At 45.8% G+C, this 20083-nt stretch overlaps 2 protein-coding genes across 2 annotated transcripts; both read left to right on the forward strand.

The window, feature by feature from the left end:
- Positions 1-3547: 3547 nt before the first annotated feature.
- LOC128469986 (phospholipase A2 inhibitor and Ly6/PLAUR domain-containing protein-like) lies at positions 3548-9813 on the forward strand. The gene is made up of 5 exons (XM_053451802.1): positions 3548-3656; positions 6637-6756; positions 7140-7286; positions 8192-8329; positions 8852-9813. Exons 1-5 carry the CDS (start codon positions 3605-3607, stop codon positions 9040-9042), a joined length of 648 nt encoding a protein of 215 aa, XP_053307777.1. The 5' UTR covers positions 3548-3604; the 3' UTR covers positions 9043-9813.
- Positions 9814-12407: 2594 nt separating this feature from the next.
- XRCC1 (X-ray repair cross complementing 1) lies at positions 12408-19617 on the forward strand. The gene is made up of 18 exons (XM_053452122.1): positions 12408-12474; positions 14077-14220; positions 14389-14481; positions 14935-15042; positions 15246-15404; positions 15558-15638; positions 15918-16032; positions 16141-16262; positions 16390-16525; positions 16606-16834; positions 17082-17198; positions 17403-17496; positions 17618-17795; positions 17873-17930; positions 18354-18484; positions 18579-18669; positions 18900-18975; positions 19227-19617. Exons 2-18 carry the CDS (start codon positions 14170-14172, stop codon positions 19338-19340), a joined length of 1953 nt encoding a protein of 650 aa, XP_053308097.1. The 5' UTR covers positions 12408-12474; positions 14077-14169; the 3' UTR covers positions 19341-19617.
- The last annotated feature ends 466 nt before the right edge of the window (positions 19618-20083 follow it).

Below are 20083 nucleotides of genomic sequence, written 5' to 3' on the forward strand. Positions count from 1 at the left end.
ATGTCAGCCAGAATGTATGCTCTCTCCTTTTTTTTAACATTCTAATTTTTATACTCGGTTGTAATGTCCTTCTACCTTCTGAGGAACTACGTGTATTTAGGAGTTGAAAGGATCATGTTTCATACCAATCACTGTATTTCCAGCTCCTGTGAGTTTTGTGTATTTTTCGATAAGGAAATCCTTTGTCTTAATGGCCCTCAGCTTCAAGCATTAGAACACAATGTTACTTTCTCAAAATAGCGAGACTTTCCATCCGCTTGGTGACTGGGCATCCTATTAGGCGTCTCCATGTAAGTCTTCGCGTCCACCATACAGGATATAATTACCTGTTTCGTACAATTTATCCAATACTTTTGTCGATGATACTATCAACAGCAGTCTGCCATGTCTTAGCAACCTATAACTGCGCATGTATACGATGCTGGCGACACGTCAGCAAGCCAAAAGAGAACAGACCCCCAGCCACCCTCGTAGCTTCTCTTACAGAAGAAACAAAGAAAATCACGAATAATTAAATAAAGAAAACGGCAGATGTGCGGGGATGCATGAGTTATGGGGTCCCATTCATCAGGAACAGACAATTCCCAAAATGAACCAAAACCATGCACGCCTCAAATAAATGTGTGAATATTTATGAATAATGCAAACAATTCCACCCAATGGTCTTCATCTGATGAAGACCATTAGGTAGAAACGTTGGCATGGTTGCTATTCAATTAGAATTCCAGATTTCTTTCGCTTTGGTGACTTGACATCTCTCCACCACCATTGGCATTTTCATATCGCGAGATGGGTACAGTACTGGTTCCATGAAAAACCTGGTATGGTAGTGATTGCAGATCTTTAACATCCCACCTACCTTGGCTCCTATGAACCATGAGAGAGGAGCTTATACATAAAAAAACACAGTTTTTACAAATAAAAGCTCCACACACAAAAAAAACTACACAAATATTCAATGTATGTTCCATTTATAAATATACTGTATATTTTTTAGTAATTCCCTTTTGACAGAATTATGCTAGAATACATTTAAAAAATGTAAAGCATGTCACGCTTTCCCTGTACATTTAGAGCTTTCTATACATACATAATCCATGAGCAAATAAAAGCAACACCTGCATGGGGTAGACAGACCCTGCCTTGGAATGCACCCTCGGCTAAGAGAAGAACTGTAAATCCATGTACTAACCACCCTAAGGAGCCACCCAGGTCCTTACTACTCTATGGTAAGGGTGATACAGCACGCTCATCACAGTTGGTGTCGATGTTACCCCTGACTATAAGCTCTTGCGCTCAGGGATCTTTCATTTATTCCAAAATTCATTAAGACATCTCCCCCTGCAGCCAAAATCATGGGTTTAGTGCTGAAACCAGCCACAAGGGTAGAAATAGTGCATGGTGCCCATAGGTAATGTTTCCAGTAGTAATTCCCATTGAAATGTGACTCAATGAGGCTTAGAACGTTGACGAGAGTAGGAAACATGGTTTGCTACGTTGTGTTTTCAGGACCAAGGACAGAGACGTGGATGTCACGCTCCTAGTGAGCTTGGTCCTACAAGTTACTGGTTGACCCAATCTTTAAGGGATGTCATTAAAACAAACATTTTATCAGGAGCAGGGGTTCACCAGCTCTCCCGTAGTGCTGGAACGGGTCCAGCGCTCTCATAATATTGACAAATCTGTAATTACTTCTCAAAATGCTTTACAGCTACAGGAACAATTTGACAAGGAGGCTTTATTGATGGCTTCGCTTACGACAACCAACAATAAAGCCTTTAAAAACACTTCATTTTAAGCAATGGGGACACATGCCAAGAATACGAATTTATCCTTGGTAAGACATAGGTAAGGGTTAAAGTGGATTTTCTAAAATCACTGACGAGTACGCAGGCAGAATTACATATTGGTCTTGGAGACAGAAGATTTCTGGCGTAAGAAGGTATGTACGTACTGTGTTTCTTCTCAAAGTATCAAAAATAAGAACCAATGCCAACAAAATGTTATAATGTTACTGCAGCCCGATCTGGGAGTAACTATTCCAGTGTAACCATACAGACCAATTGAATCATTTAAAATAAACCCATGTGGTTAAAAGCTGATGTTGCACCAAAGGAGAGGAGGGTCGGAAATCCTTCTCTCCTGTGATTAACGTTGCAGCTGGCATCGGATAATGTATTTTAATGTCTTCCTGCCCCTACCCCGGGGGACTTGTCCAGTTGCCCCTCCTACAATGCGCTGGACTGAGCAACACTGCAGCAGTCTACAGCACTGTGTGCCTTTGCATTTTACTGACAGGGCTTAATGGGTTAACAGATGCCCCTCCTTACTTGGTCCGGTGATGCATCAACAATGGCAGGAAATTGGTTAACAAAAGGCATTTCCTACATACAATAATGTGTAATGGAAGAATAGCAAAACGCTATCTGGAAGTGATGGGGTTAACTGCCTCCTTTTCTGGCAAAAGTCCTAGAAGTGAAAGTGTTAAGCCTGAACGATTTGGATGCGACATGCGTCAATTGCAGCTGTGGGGATGTCCCATAAAACTGGAAGGCTTAACAAGTTTCTTACTGACTTTCCAGTGGTGAAACGGTTAATGGTTCGATCGATGCTTTACGATTGTCATAGGGAAAGGGTTAACCGATCCTCTCCTGTTTTTGGGTCTATGACACCGAAAGGAGTAAACATAGCCTTCCCCTCAGTCTGAGGAACACCATCCGTCTGAGCAATGGTCAGCGTGCCAGGTGGTGAAGGGGTTAACCTCAGCCTCTCTCATTCTTGCCATGTAGGCCTTGACACTAACTGGTATTCCTATGGCTTAGTGATGCCCTGTGTTAACTGTACGTTTTTGTCTGATAACGTGCAGTACCCCATCAGTTGAAGGGTTAAGTGTCATCTAACTGCCCCTCATCTGGCAGATCTCTGTTTAGTAATGGATTCACTGCACCCTTCCTGAGCTAGGGAGAGTGGGGCGTAGTTTTCCAGCAGTTAGTGGGTTAACTACTTCAGTGCCCAATTCAGTGATGTTTTTTAAATGTTGGTCATTGAATGAGTTAATGGCTTCCTTAATGATTCTGTAGATGCCACGCATGCACTGAACGGGTTAGCTGCTACCTGAGAGATACAATGTAGATCACTGAAACCGAAAGGGTTAACTGCTCCTTCAGTGTCTCTGAGTGCTGAAGTGCAAGTGCCTCATTCCCTGCGCCACTAGGTGGGGTCTGCCAATAAGAGGGGTAACTGCCCCCTTTAGAAACGGGGTGCAGGTAACTTACTGGGGAAAGCTGGTCCCCACGTCTGTGTGAGTAATGGCATATAGCTGTGTGGCTGCGAGGGGTTAATTGCTCCCCTCTAGTTGATGCCCTGTAGTTTCTGGCAGCGTAGGGGTGCAGGCTGATGATTCTGCTATTAACGTTTAGCATTTTGTGAAATGACGCACGGTTATTCCTCCGGCTCGGCTCTCATTGGTCTGCTCCCACCCTTTCTGTCTTTTCCAAATCCTGCCCCGCTCCCCCCTGTCCGCCCTGCGTATAAAACGCCACACCCTGACGATGTGATATCAGGACCCAGCTTCCAGCGGCCGCATCTCTGCGAACCCTGCGTCATGAGCTGCTGCGTGGCTTTCCTCTGGCTGCTGGCCGCCTTGCTGGGAGAAGGTGAGCACATCCTCGCACGTCTGATTCCGAGCCGCCGGGCAGCGGGTGAGACGAGGGGCGTCTACGTCCTCTGTCGGTGTCTGCCCCCGAGCAGACGTCTATAAACCCCCTTCCCGTGCCGCTTTCCGGGCTCCTAATGCCATTATCTGCAGTCGCCTGCCTGCGTATGTCTGATACAATCGTCTGCTTGCCTGCATTCTAGAACACAGAACATGTACGGTGCTGTGAATTTTGCGTGGGTCGGTGTTTTTCGTTGATCGAGCTGACTGCGTGTCTACAAGAATAAACATCTGCATGCGAGACCTGTGTGCGTCTGCAAGTTTTGTGTCTGCGCAGGTCTTCGAGGGGCTCTGTGTGTGTATGTCTAGCTGTGACGCACGTTGAACATGCTCAGTATCTTGTTTCTGGGTGTCAGACGGCTCAGAGGTATGAGACAGACGCGCGTTGGCAAAAGACTCGTGCTAAGGATGGGGGGGGTTGCAAGAATACAAAAATATATATCTTGGTTCACAGTGAGATAAAATACAATTTGATGGGGAAAAAAACTCAAGAAATGTGTGCAACATCATCAAGAAACGTAACATACGTCTTTATCGACGCAAAGGTGGGGGACGACTGTAGAGATTTGGTTTCCGATTTGGAGATCTCTTCCCAAGAGCTCATGTGGACCAAGCAATGGTTGAGTCGTTCAGTTTTATGATCAACCCTAAATCTTGTAATGTTTGGGGGTCCGGGGGGAACATCTAAGTTCTGAGTTAAAAATTCAGAATGGCCATAAAAAATTCCATAGACATTCCAAGTGTAGAATGTCACGCAGAACGGGTCTAGCAGACCCCAAATTCAGATGGGGGAAACCAGTTGCCGAAGGCTGCGGGTAGGACACATCTAATGGATGCCCAATGATAAGGAGATGACATCACAGCTATAAGAAATGTATCCGCTGGCAAAATTAGCCCAGAACGTTACTGCAGATCTGTGAATCACGCGGTCTAATTGACTTCCTGAAAGAAATCCAATTACTGCCAGATATTTTATGGTTCCAATTACTTTTGGCTTTGTTAAGACCGTGGGGTTTTTTTTTTTCGCTGTCTCACCCACCTTACGGAAAATAGAACAAAGTACAGACCCCACCCAATCCAAACCTCAATACAGACACAACATGGGGTCTATTCAGTAAAGAGGGCAAACATCTCTTCAGTATGGAGGACCAACTCCAATGAGGTTCTCCTACGAGCTGGCCTTTTAATAACAACTTATAAATAAGATCTCCTACATGAAGCATTATGGAGGGCCAACTTAGCCCCTCTTCCAGGAGAACTTGCTTGGGTTTGTCTTTGATAATGGATAGTAATATCAGGCAGTTGAAATGTTGAACGCTTCTATAAACTCCATCTTTGATGAATAGACAGTATAGACATTTAACAAAAACAACCATAAACTTGGGTTAGTTAGATTATGGAGCTCTAGTTGCTGTAGGTGACAATTCCTGGAACTCTAAGCCAACCAAGAGAACGGCTGAACGAATAGCTTAAAACTAAAATATTTTCCGAATATTTAAGTACAACACTGAAAAGACGCAGCTCTTACAGATGGGTAACCAGACCACCTCACCTAAATCGAGGTGTGGAATATGTCACTGTATGCAGCTGGAGCGTCCATCGTTAGTCAAAGCTTCTAATCTTTCCTCAACCACGATAAAAACTACTTTTGTCGTCCAAAGACTTTCATTTGTTTCTCAAGATTACCCTTTGTGGCTGCCATAACCTGATTTATGGACCACTTTTGTCACACTAAGTTTGGTAGATAAACAAAAAAAAAGACAACTTTGTTCTTCTCAAAGTTGCACATTGTGTGGGTCTTCTGTCTCTGCCGATGTCATTGAGCTTGCGGTTCTGCGTGCGTTTCACGTAACATCTCAGGAATGGGACCACATTTTGTGTTCTGGTGAACGCTTATCTTTTTGGGTCAAGGAATTCGCTTTGATGATCTTCTCACAATGCAACCTTGCATGGTACTGATGGTACTGAATGTCTGATATTAGACATTCTCTCTGTCCAGATGTAACAATCCTGCACAGATCAAAGTTTATTTCTGGACGTTCCAGCGATAGGATCAGCTTTAATAACCAGTTCACCCCTACCCAACCTAGCCTAACTAGTTCAGTAATAAGTGGAGGAAAGCATGCGCCACGTTGCATGCCTTGATTCGTGGACGCTAAGTTGTTTTCAATGTCATGGTTCCCAGGTGGTTGTTGGATGGGCCGTTGCTTCTCATTATCCTAAAATAGACTCAGAGACACCTGATCCGGCCGAAACTAGGTCATACGAGTGTAGAATTTTTCCATCCACCTGTAAGCTGCAGCATCATGTCACGAAAAGTGAGACACTTAATAGAACGTTGTAGTAGGTTCTCAGAAGGAAGAGGGGAAAGACACGTTATATCAAAAAGAATGGCTCCCACAGAAGAGCTGGTCTGTAGGCTAGGGACAGAAGCACCGCATGGAGAGAGATGGTTTGTAGGTAAAGCTGGCATATCATTGAATAATAGTCTAGGTGAAAGTCCAGGTCTAAGTAAGGCACAGGACAGATCAGTAAGTCAGGGCTGGTAATGAACAACAGAATAAGAAATATATGTTGTGAAGGTCAGGACCGGCAGCAAAGGATCACTAGAATCTTTCTGAAGTGATGACATACATTTCCTAAGCGCTAAGAGTCCTGTCTGTCCTACTTTAACTGGAACGGCCCCAGATTTTAAGGAACTGTCCTGGAAAGCTCGGCGATGTGTCCCAGTTTTGATCATGCGTTTATTTCACTGTTACAGATATTATCGGACTGGGCAGGTGCAGCCATGAGTGTTGGCATTAGGCCTATTTAACTTTGTTCCAAATTTAAGGATTTTTAAATGAATCCCGAACAAAACAATCTTCCAAAAAAAATAAAAAATCCCATTTCAACTCAAATTAATCAGTTTGTCTCCGCAGCCTTCTCTCTGGAATGTATCCACTGCACCAGTACGACGGGGAACAGCTGCACCGGAGCCAAGAAAGCCTGCCCCACAGGAGAGGACCACTGCATCTCCATTTATACCGAGAGTAGCTTACGTAAGTCCCCGCATTTCATATCTTAACGACTCTGTATAGGACGGTGATTTGCACATCAGGTACATCAAGAATATGCTGAATTTAAGTTGAAATTTTCATTGTTTTTCCCTCATTTTCATTATCTATGTGCTTGCATGCGTGCGGCCATTTTGCTCTGCTAGGTCCACGCCCCTCCGTGAAATCAGTAGGCCGATTATATTCTGGGGACTATAAATGATATTTATGGGATAATTTGTCCTATGTCTTCAAGGGAAAAAAATCATCAATCTTATTTGACATGTTTTACATTACTTTTAGTGTAGGATATTGTTATTCTATAAGAAACAAGATATTGTCAATGACTCCTCTTGCCACCAAAACGACAAAGCCTTCTTTCTCTTCAGAAAGCGGAAAACTCAAGCAATTTGTCAGATCCTGCGCAGTTGATAAGCACTGCAATCAGACGTCCCGCATGACTTTCAATTACACCAGTCATTACAGGTCCAGCAAGTGTTGCAACAGGTCAGAATGCACCCCTGATGCGATAAACCGTGAGTATCCTCTTCTCTGCGTCAACAGGCTTTGCTAAATATATATCTAGATATGTATATGGGTAGTGAGTGGAATGTGGAGATGGAACGATATCTCAAAAAAAGATATGGAGATCCTGGTGGGGCATAGGTGGGGCATAAGTGGACCTGTGCATTGACCGGTCGGAATCAATATGGACGCACTCTGTCCGTATCCAAGAATATTGGTCCAGAAACACAGAGAACACAAAAACCATGAATGGACAATAGGCCTATGTCTGATACCATCGTTGATGGTATGTTGACATGACATAGGAATTATGCTTATAAAGACTCTTGTTTGTAAGTCAGGAATAAGATTTGATGTCATTGCATTTACTATACGTAACCAAGGGTAAACCCCAGCTCCCACATCATACCTGCATTATACCTAACTAATGATGTCAGATGCTTTCATCACTAAAGCCCATGGTACAGACCCTGGAGGAGGCACCTCTGTGGCCCTGAAATCTTTTGTCTCTATGTCTTATTTTTTAATAAAAATGATCACCCCTGACCCCTATCTTGTCTTTCACTAACACAGCTTCATTCTTTTACATTATTTAGGGGTTTTTAGGTTTACTTTTACCCAGGGTGAAATCCTAAGAGTACCCTGATGCGGCCATTTTAATTCTAAAAAGGCTCACAAATAAACCATAAATCATTACAGAACAACGATACGATAACGTTATATCGAGGTAGATGACCGTATCAGAATTTCCTAGTGATACATCTATCCCACTTGGAAACAACCGGTTCTATCAGGTATTCCGTAGAACATACCTAATAGCACATGGTTGGAAATATGTTGAGGAACATTGGCTGACCACACCCTTGAAAAATGAATTAACATTATTGGTGAATCTCGTTTGAAATTCTTGTCCCAGTTTATGAAAAGAGAGAGAAGAACTCTGTCACCTGTCCTTACTGCGATGAGAAGAGTGAGGAGTGCAAAAAGACCATGCCCATCCAGTGCTTGGGAGAGGAAAATAAATGTATAACCTACAGTTACGTCAAGATGGAAGGTAACTTCTTCATATTGTCTACTTTGCGACACGGGACATTCCTGGGTGGCCGTTAGCTCTTCCCAACATTTCCTTTTTATTTTGAGATGGCAATTTTTTCAGGTTGGCTAAGTTATACTAGAGCTTGCCCAATTCTAGGAAGCTACACTTATTTCTGAGTAAAAACTCCAATCAATGAACTCATTTTCTATTCTAGTGAGAATTTTCAGGTGGCTCATGGCCACTGCCAAACCTACAGTGCATGCAAGGTGGCCATATCTGTACCTATGGGCACCCTTAATGATCTCAGTTAGATCTTTGGACCCATAGTAACAAGGGGTGAATATATATATATATAAGTGTCATATAGAGCTGGCATTATTTTCACAAGCCGATAGTCGTATTAATACTTTTTATTACTTACGTGTTCTGACTTTAGGGGACCTGTGGAGTAAAATTCTCGGCCCTCTAGTTATCCTATCCAAGGACCGGGACTTCTGAAGTAATGTTAACCAATTCAACATTTTTCTTCCCTTTTTCCAGCTAACAACAATAACGTGACCCACACAATGAGAGGCTGCGCTACTGAAGACATGTGTGAGGCGAAGAAAGAGGCCCTTCTTTTGGGAGAAAAGCTCATCCCCAAGTCCGTGGTCTGCAGCCGTGGCTCCATTATCTCCAACCTGCTCTTCCCGGGAGTTTCTGGCCTCCTATTTCTCAAACTCCTCTCGTAAGAGCTGATTGCGGAGATCGGGAAGAGGTGTGGGGGTGTGAATATTCAGAAGGAACCTTCTGGGTGGTCTTCAAGGCATTGCGAAGCAAGGTGTACCCCACATGCATTATACGAGCAGGGCAATGCATGTTCATACACTGTATATTTACGGCAACATGTAGATCTAATTAAATGTGCAATCCCATTTACAATCATGTTATGTATGTGCAAATAATGTATTCCTATATATATATATACACAACACAAGCAGAAGAACACAATGTATCTCTTATAAACAGTACTGGGAAAATGTATTTACTATATGGTGTGTGCCAAGCAAAGCATGGCTGAGAACATATCAACGTAATGCTTGTGACATGCAAGGCACATACGTGTCTTTAAAAACAAAGCATTGTTTTCATCATCCTCAGCGGAGGGTTAATATTTTAATACCGAAAACCTCCGCTCACTCTTTCAAGATACCAAGACCCCAAAGAGCGGACGCCGTCCGGGTCACAAAAACCTGCAGCATCTACGCCAAAGTCTGTATTTATTTATTTATCGATGTTTTTTATTTTCTCATGGGCAGTAGGCGCTCACGGGGCTCACGCGTGCGAAGAGGCGATGCGACGTTTAGCTTTGCTCCATTTACAAAAAAAAGCAAACCTTATATTCCAAATTTGTGTATCTTTTCGACTTTTTCCTGCAAGTGTGTGCGTTCTCTCTCTTTTTTTTTGGTGGCCTCCAATGGGAATTTAAAGTTAATAAAATAAAAGTTTTTAACTAAAAATAATTGAGCATTAAGAGTTTTTATCGCGCGGAGGTCCTGTTGAATTGGTGATCTGTGGTTAAAGTGTGTATCGTAGACATCTAGGGCCAAAGGCCAGAAGGTAGGTGTCCTGAAGTCCTTCCATGCTAAGAACATCTGGGAGAAGAGGACAAGACAGCAAATGTCCCTTTGATGTAAAATGATACATAACTGAGCCAATCGGATGATTTTCATTATCTTTTAGGTTCCATTAAATTGACATAAAAGCCAGGCAGAGGAACGAGAAGAACATTGGGAGAACTTTACACCAAGTCCATGTGTAGGAACCGTCCCACCAACTCCAAGAGCTCCCGTCAGCCTCGGCATTATCATTTATCCGTTTATATGGCGCCAATAAGCTTTTTCTACGCGAGGGTCGAGGCATGTACAAAACCTGGGTCTACTGTCGTTGGTAAGCCATATGGTCCCCGGTCATTAAGCCAAAGGATTTTGCTAGCCTTCTAAAAGAGGCTCACGGGAGCAGGACCTTCTTCTCCTTCTGTACCAGTATTTATCAACGCGTCTTTAATATCATTGTCAAACTGAATGTTGCTAATGTTACAGTTATTATGATTTTCACTCTTCCGTAGTGTAATGGCGCTACGGAATCTACCGGTGCTACATAAATAGACATACAAAGACGGTTGTCTGTGGTTATAATTCCATCAAGGCATTGTGCTTCAAGAAGATCTTATTTAAAAAAATATATCGGAATGTACAGTATAAGCCATGACACCTTTGTTTTTTTTTTTTTTTTACATATAAGTATACTCATATGTACACGCTAACAAGTGAACATATATAAATCGTGTGTGCCTGTTGAGAACAAACATACAAGCGGAACAGATTGATAGTTGATGACTATGCATGAGGGACAATCTACACGCTCTCAGAATTCATGTTAAAATTACATACGAGACAATCGCCTACCGTCCCAGTGGCCTAATTTTGCTAAAGCTGCCAGCGCACATAGACATTACATACATCTGGTACACGTGGCGCTGATGTGTGATGGCAACACGTAAAGTGGTTGGGTGTGACTTGTCACACATGATGTATTTAGTGATACTATCATGACTTACGTTGTGTTGGACAGTCATGTTACAGCCACCTTTACAACCGTCCATGAAAATGTGCGTGAATATAAAGGTAAGCAAGGTTATTGTCACACTCACCACCGCTGTCTTCCGCTGCTTGCCTTCCTCATCTCCGCATTCCAATTCTCTTGCACAGCTGATGCCGGCTTATCAGGAGGGGTTGGCTGTGCAAGAATGGTGTTGGTTACGGTCGCCATGGCGAGGTGTCCTGGTTACCCTGCACAGCCGATGCTGGCTTCTCAAGAGGGATGGCTGTGCGAGAATGGTGTTGGTTACGGTAGCCATGGTGACGTGCACTGGTTACCCTGCACAGCCGATGCAGGCTTCTCATGGGCGGCGTGCGGGAATGGCATTGGTTATGGTGGCCATGGCGACGGGTTCTGGTTACCCCGCACCGCTGATGCCAGCTTCTCAGGAGGCACGGGTGTACAGAAGTGGCGTCGGTTATGATCGCCATGGCGAAGTTTCCAGGTTACCCTGCACAGTCGATGCTGGCTTCTCAGGAGGCACGGGTGTATGGAAATGGTGCGGGTTATGGTCACCGTGGCAACAGGTCTTGGTTACCCTGCACTGTCGAAGCCTGCTTCTCAGGAGGTGCCGGTGTGCAGGAATAATGTCCTCAGAAGGCCCAAATTTGAAAATAAAAGCCAGCTGCTCAGTCTATACGATGCTTAGCTGTTCCTCCTGAACTCGCTTGGCGGTTATTGTTAGTGTTCCTTCTGTGTAGCGAACCTGTGATTGTTTTTTTTTTTTTGGACTATGCGTGTCTCTGGCACCCCTTATCTCGGCTTTGTGTACTGATAGGCCTTCTGGATTAACCCTTTGGACTCTGCACTCGTTTTCACTCACTGGTGGCCACTTGATCCCTGGGGTTCAACCCTTGGGTGGTACTGGTGGGCCATGCGTGAGCGATCGCCTTCCCCTCACAGGAACCTCTACGCTGGTACCAGCGGTCACCTTCTAAAGGATTTTCTTCGCCTTTGATCTAAAACGTCCAATATTTGAAAAGTCTGTGCAAAAAATACACACAATTTTCTTCATAGCCCTGATTACTGGCATCCAAAGCCATCAGATTGTTTCTTAGAAATTGAGGGAAGATTAGAAGGGTGACATCATGAGGCATACAATAAGTCAGGCCCATAAAACAATCATTCAAATGTGTAGACACCGAGGAGACCCTGAAGGCCTATAAATGGCCTATAAATATACTTTGACGAATAGTTGGCAGCCTTTCCGGCCTTTATATGATGTGCTGGGCCGACATTTCTTTAATACTATCGTCAGTTGACAATAGTCTAGACTCTAGAAAGTTCCATCCTGAGGGCGTACAAAGCTGACAGAAAGTACCTTCACATACACGCGGTATCTATGGGCGTACAAACATGGCAGACTTACGCCGCAGCTCGGGGTGTACCAAGATGGCCACCAAGCGGAAGTGGTTCTGCACGGCCTGTGTGTACGCTACAGGCAGTGCAGGGATCACTTCCGGGGCGGGAGGTTCGTGCGCGGCATCTTCCCGGGAACCGATTGTGTATCCAGTAGCCGGATTAGTGCGGTGTGTGAGTACACAACGGGCACGTTGCGTGTGTACAGCTGGCGGGGCCCCTGTGTGTGTGAGAGAATGAAGGGGGCACTGTGTGTACCCGGTACAGCGTGTGTGTGTGTCTCTTCATACAGTGTGTGTGTGTCTCTTCATACAGTGTGTGTGTGTCTCTTCATACAGTGTGTGTGTGTCTCTTCATACAGTGTGTGTGTGTCTCTTCATACAGTGTGTGTGTACACAGTGCAACGTGTATGTGCATAATACTGATCGCCACACTTTGTGTTGTCAATAAATGCATGTGATGTGATTCTTTAGGAAGGGCTGGGCAGGCCCTGTATAATGTATAGTTCAGTGAGTGAGATTTAGTTGTACACGCTTCCCAGAAGAGGTGGTAAAGGGTAATATAGTGAGGGGGTTTAAAAATGCATGGGATAGGGGTACGGCTCCTGAATCTAAGACGAGACCAACGACAGACTGGGGGCCAAATGGGGCCGATCTGCTGGCATGTTCTATGCTTCTATATCATGTGGGGCCACAGAAATTCTCCCAGCAGCCGATGGTCGCTGGCGTTGAGGACTTAAAACAACGTCTCGTTCCAGCTCACCGTTTAGTGAATAGACCCCATGTTTGCACGGGTGTGTATCTGGTCTCAATACGACCCCTCTAATTACCTTTGCTTGTGAGAGGTATGATCTCTGGGTTTAATTCCCCCGGCAGCGTACATTTTCTACAAGGGTCCCCAATAAATGGCAGATCATGCGATACAAACAACATCACAGAGGCTCTCGTTACTCCTCCACACCATGAATACATTATTCTACAATATCTGTGTTTCTATCTGATGGGATATTTATCACATTTTATTGCTGGGAGTGATAAAGAGCTATTGGAACGCAGGAGTGATGGGAGTGATAAAGGGCCATTGGAACGCAGGAGTGATGGGAGTGATAAAGGGCCATTGGAACACAGGAGTGATGGGAGTGATAAAGGGCCATTGGAACACAGGAGTGATGGGAGTGATAAAGGGCCATTGGAACACAGGAGTGATGGGAGTGATAAAGGGGCCGTTGGAACACAGGAGTGATGGGAGTGATAAAGGGCCATTGGAGCACAGAAGTGATGGGAGTGATAAAGGGCCATTGGACACAGGAGTGATGGGAGTGATAAAGGGCCATTGGAACACAGGAGTGATGGGAGTGATAAAGGGCCATTGGAACACAGGAGTGATGGGAGTGATAAAGGGCCATTGGACACAGGAGTGATGGGAGTGATAAAGGGCCATTGGAACACAGGAGTGATGGGAGTGATAAAGGGCCTCTGTACGCCTATGAAGATATTCTATTAAAAATCAGCTGTTTCCAGCTACAGTAGACATTTACAGCATTAACCCCGTCTGTGCTGGATTTCTGATCCATGTCATGTTATTTTAAAGAACAAAATGTGCTTTTCTTTCAAAAACAAGGAAACTTCAAACTTTTGACCAGTAGGGTACATTCTATAACCGCTATAAGGTCTGAACGCGTCATTCTCGGCACTCCGGGGATTATTTGACCTCTTGCTATCTGCTGACCCTTCGGATGACTTCCATTCGTGTTTTTTCTCCCGCAGGGGTCATGCTTTGGTTCCTTCTGGATCTGTGAAGCAGAGGAACGTCGCCGGTGCTGCCTGCGTGTCGGAAGCGGAGCCACCTGATCCCAAACAATGCCTGAGATCAAACTGAAGCACGTGGTGTCGTGCAGCAGCGCGGACACGGTAACGTATTCCTGGCGGCGCCGGGAACCTTTATTATGGGCTTTTATGGGGATTTAGGTACAGAATTATAATCGGGAATTTTATTACGGTTAAATGTGGTTTTAATTCTTTATCTGTGAGGAGAGCGTCGCTGGTTTTTCTGAGGTTGTCTGTTTGCCCCCCCCGCAGACTCACACGGCTGAAAACCTGCTGAAAGGTGACACGTTCCACAAATGGAAATCTCGGCAAGTTGGCGAGAAGCAGATTTCTCTCATTTTGCAGGTATATGGAGTCCAGAGAACGAGTAGCTGGGACAGTGAGCCTTAAAGCCCCATTGCAGGCTCCTTCCCAAGTCAATAGTTGATGATTTGGCCGTTGTCTTATGAGCTAATACGAGATAGGTTCGGTTTGTTCAGGCTTTAGCGTTTCAGGGCTTAGAGGAAGGAGTGCTGGAACGGCTCCCAGTAGAAGTGGTAGAGGGTAAATACAGTGAGGGGATTAAACATGCATGGGACAGACATACGGCTCCTGAATCTAAGACGAGACCAACGACTGATTAAGGTTTGAGTCTTTACAGCAGGAGGAACGGGCGACTAGACGGGGGCCGAATGGGAGGTTGGAGGCACTGGTTAGCGCTATATTATATTCACTAATCTATGGTGCTAGACGTAAATCAGAGAGGGCAGGTGCACCGATGTTTGTAATGTATCCACTGGTGGGGTCTTTGGCTTGCAGTTTGAGAAGGAGGAGCAGGTACACAGCATTGACATCGGAAACGAGTCTTCTGCCTTCGTGGAGGTGCTGGTCGGACGCTCCACGTCAGTCAGTGAACAGGAATACGAGGTGCGTTGTACGGCTCTTGAGTGTGGGAGAGGTTTTTAAGGATGGCGCCCATTGCATGTAGACGGTTATGAGTCTTCTTAGGGAAAGGGGTTATTTTATCCGGCCCTTGCCATGCGCCCACCCCCACCAAATCCCCCCCCCCGCGCTTTCTTGGACGTCCGAGAACAGTTGGCTAAATGCGGAAATGGTTCTGTGCCCATCAGGTGATCCTGGCAACATCGTCGTTCATGTCCCCCAGCGAAAGCAAGAGCGAGAAAAACCGCAACAGACTGAGGATGTTCGGCCCGGACAAGCTGGTGAAGGGAGCGGCGGAGAAGAAGTGGGACCGAGCGAAGATCGTGTGCACGCAGCCTTACAACAAGGTCAGTAATGCGCCCTTCAACCCGGGGCCGTCTTCTCCGGAAACATGCGCGGAGCAGACGTCGTGGAGCTGGGTTGGGCGTCGGAAGCGAGTTACTGTAATGGTCGGCTTCATTACCTTCTGCCGTTTTATGGCCGTTCTCTGTTTCTCTTAGAACATCACGTACGGTCTGTCCTTTATACGGTTCAACTCCCCACCAGACAAAGATGAGCCTTCTCCCAGTGACTCCTCGCCGGTAGGTACCCAGGAAGACAGGTCTGGCGTTTCAAACATCTCCTGTCCTAATAACATAAGTTTAGTGATTGACGAGTCCTTACCCGGTATGTCTTAAGGCCCAGTTAGTTTAATGCCGTGATGTTGGAGTGATAGACACAAGAGCATACAGTAGGTACTACGCTTCCTAAACTTACACTTAAACTTAAACTCTTCCTAGACTCTGAAAAATGTGCGCTTTTAAAATATATATATATTTTTTTATTATTATTGTAAACTTTGGTTGTACTAAACTTTACAGAAAGTGACAAAGTTGGGACAGTTTAAGGTTAAAGAGGAGGAGAGCTCGCCATCCATGAGACCCGGGAGCCTCTTTTTCAGCCGTATTGGAAAACCTCAAGACTCGTCCCCAAAAGGTAATCTTCTGGCACCACAGCTGTGCCTATGAAGCCGTGGAGCGGTATTAAGGCGATTCTGCCCCTGCTGTAAATATATGTACAACCTGTGGCTTTGTTGCTTCACAGTCCCGCAGGCCGCGCAAAGCTACGCGTCGGTGGCCTTACAGGGCGGCAGCAGCTCCGCAGAGACCAGCCCCACCGGCGAAAAGCAAGCGCATAGTACCCCTTCAAGCAGTAACTCGCAAAAGGTACGGAAGAGACTTGCGTGTCCTTCGAAAAGCTCTTCTTCGGTTACTTGTCTTTGGTCAAGATCTCTTGCATAAATGTTGGCGAATGTGCATTCCGGATGAAGTCATTATCTCAACTTGTGCTTAGGAACCATCCGGCAAGAGAAAGTTCGAATTCAGCAAAGAATCCACAAGCCGCCCCCCTGCCAAGAAAACCGAGGTCAAGGAATCCCCGTCTCGCCCCAAAGAGAGCGCATCGCAGCCGCCGCCAAAGAAAATCAAAGGTAAGCGGGGGCTAGGCTCGCATTTTCACCTTACGTGCTCTCCGGTATGAACCAACTCATTCTCATTTAACCTTTTCCAGCCGATTCCCCGGCTACCCCGCCTGTGAAGAAGCCGTCGGCCCCAGAGAAACCTGTTCACAAGAAGTCCCCTCCTGCCTCCCAACCGATGGAGATGAATGAGATCCTGCAGGGCACGGTGTTTGTGCTCAGCGGGTTCCAGAACCCCTTCAGATCTGAGCTGCGGGACAAAGCGCTGGACATGGGAGCCAAGTACCGGCCGGACTGGACCCCGGACAGCACTCATCTCATGTGCGTATCGTTCAGACACGAGTCCCTAGAACGATGTATCATGAAAGCGCTCATGGCTTCTTTGGCCAGGCTTGAGGGCCTTTAATGTGTCCCTATCACCACGGTCCATAACGTAAGAGCAGAAGATACCGTTTAGGAGAAGTCTTTGTTTTCCAGTAATAACATTGTGGTTGCCGTGTGAAAAGGATGCCGTCCCTCGTGTCTTCTCGGCACAGAATGAGAACCAGTCTCGTGTTTCTTCCCCCAGATGTGCTTTTGCCAACACCCCCAAGTACAGCCAGGTCAAGGCCGCAGGGGGCATCATCGTGCGGAAGGAGTGGATCTTGGACTGTTACAAGAAGCAACAGCGCTTGCCGTATAAAAAGTGGGTTTCTCTTCTTTTTTTTTGGGGGGGGTGCTTTAAAATTCAGGTAGCGAGCTAAGAAATAGGCAAACAAATCGCTTGGATCCCTTTACTTTTCTTGGCAATTATTAAAATGATGAGAATAATAGCATCTCTGTAAATGCATATGTTGGGGGGGGTTATATTTCGGTCTCATAGGGATAAACCATTTTTATTTTTCTGCAGGTATCTCATGGCTTCAGCCGACTCAAGCAGCGAAGAAGACGATGATAGTGAAGACGATTCACCACCTAGACACAAAGCCCCTGCGCATAGAAAGGTAAGAGGAGCTTACAATCTAGAGTAATAAAACAAATGAGCATGGCTAGGGCTCGTACCGTGTGCCTCGAGGGATACTGGCACCACAATGATCACCCGGGCCTCACTTTGTCTTGTTTTAGAATCCGGATTCTGGCCGAACCCACCAGAAACCCGTTCCCAGCCATGCTAAGGCAATCCCAACGAGGCCAAAGGAGGAGGACAGCGAGGACGAGAAGCCCAAAGCCACGGAGACCAAAGCAAACCACTCGGTTAAAGCAGAGGATGAATACGGAGGGAGCACGGATGAAGAAAGCACAGGTGCTGAGGAAACGAGGTTATCTGTGTCCTGCGTGGGCTTTAGGTCTTCAATGCCAATGACGAGTATTTGTTTTCAGGAGACAGAAGAGGTCACAAGCAAGAGTCTGGAAGTGACACCGACAGTGAAATAAAGAGGTGAGCGTGAGTTGTGTGTATATTGTGGTGTGTGCGGGATGTGTCTCGCGTACCCAGGAGCAGGTAGTCACGTCTTGCGTTCTTGTCATTTTGTGTTGAGTTTGGAGTCGCCTGCTCCAGGTGCTCTTGTAGACAAAACTTCACACAGAACTGGTGGAGCCAGGGTAGTCTTTCCTTCAAATATATCTTCAAATATATTCACAGGCCCAGCCTCCATCTGGGCTTATGTAGCTTGCCCGATCCCACCAAGTGCGTGCTCGCGGGATCATTAGACACGCGGTGCCACCGCTTCTAGGGAAATGCTGGTTGTACCTACTTGTGTCTTCTAAGCAGACAACTGGTGGGTTTCTTTATCGTTGATAAGACCACCGGTGCTGTTAAGAGGAAGCAAAGACTTCATAACATCTCCCTTCTGGACCTCAGGGTGGAAGCAGAAAAGAGAGTGAAGAAGGAGGCCAGCCCACCACCAGACAACGATCCTTACGCAGGTTCCACGGACGAGAACACGGACGTAGAAGAGGCCGAGGTGGACCTGCCCATCCCTGAACTTCCCGGTGCGTTTAACACCCAGAACAGTAGAGAAAAGATGGAATCTGTATTTCTGGATATACAGGATAATCGAAAACCTTTTCTTCCATTTATTCACAGATTTGTTCAGCGGCAAACACTTCTTCTTGTACGGCGAGTTCCCTGCTTTGGAGCGCAGGACGCTGCTGAGATACATCGCTGCCTTTAACGGGTAGGTGCCAGGCTTTAGAGGGTGGTGGTACTAACCGGAGGTAAGAGACCCCTCTGGCCAAGACTTTGGCTTTCGGCTGTAGTTGTATTCTATGCTGCAGACTGGCTCATGGTTGACACCTCCAGGGAAAGCCAACCGGGCATAATTAACCTGCTAGTGGAAAGTGGGCAGCGTACCAGTCCAGTAACGGTGTGGAAATCCCTGCTTATTAACCCATCATTGTCCTGCAGGGAGCTGGAGGAATACATGAATGAAAAGGTGCAATATGTGATCACCTGTCAGGAATGGGACGACAGCTTTGAAGAGGTGAATCCTATTGTGTTCTATCGTCTGTCTTTTCTTTAATTTTTAGTTTTATGAATGCAAATAGAGGAAGTCTGTGCTAGTGACCCATTGGCGAGAATCAGTGATAATATATATATATATAACCCTCTTTCTATATGCTCTGCCTCCCCGGCGTTAACATATGTAGACATGTTCTTTCATTCTTTTCATTCGCTTTGTTGTGTGCGTATGAATGCTCTATTAACGTGTCTCTCTCTCTCTCTCTCTGCCAGGCTCTGAATGACAACTCCAACCTCTCGTTCGTCCGCCCCCGCTGGATCTACAACTGCAACGAGAGGCAGAAGTGCATCCCTCACCAGCCATACGTGGTGGTGCCGCTGGAGTAAGGAGACGGAAGAGCAAAGGGGGAGAAACTATGGACCTGCAAGGCCCCTCTGTACAATGAGCTCCGGAGCCTCGGGGGTCTTCTGATTACTACAGATGGATTTGTATTGCTGAAAACACCCCGCACTCCACTCGGGGACCCCTGAGGCTTTGCGCACTGGTAGTATGTAGGTGCCGTGTATTTCTTCCTTTTTAAAACAAGGCCACCCGCTGCGTGATGTATATTTTGTAAAGAAAGGTCTTTTCTTAAACATTTATGAGATGACCACGGACTAATAACTTTTATATGACTCCTTTTTTACTGCGCTTCGTAAAATAAAGGGGAATCGGTAACGATCTGCTTTGGGAGACGGACTCTTGGGACAAAAATGACTTTGCTTGGCCCAAAAATTACTTTGCTTGGCCCTTTTAGTATAATAGAAGTCCGGGTATCTTGGTCTGTCCGTTTCCTGAGAGGCACCGCGTGCGGTGATGTCGGTGCCTGAATGCCTGTTACAAAAGTGGCCCTGCCTAATGTGTAGTTCAATGGGTGAGGAGAGAAATATCACCGATATAACTATTCATTATACAGGGCCAGCCAATCCCCTTTTTTGCAGCAGAAGATTGCAGGGAATGGACCTTTATAATGTATAGTGAAGTCAAGAAGCTGAGACCACAAGTCTACTGCCCAACTCTCCCTTTAGTGAATCGAGCCCATCGCGTAATAGGATTAAGTCTGAAGAGATCTGGCTACGGATGTAGTTAA

Source organism: Spea bombifrons, chromosome 12 (genome assembly GCF_027358695.1).
Source record: "Spea bombifrons isolate aSpeBom1 chromosome 12, aSpeBom1.2.pri, whole genome shotgun sequence".
Classification (NCBI taxonomy): domain Eukaryota; kingdom Metazoa; phylum Chordata; class Amphibia; order Anura; family Pelobatidae; genus Spea; species Spea bombifrons.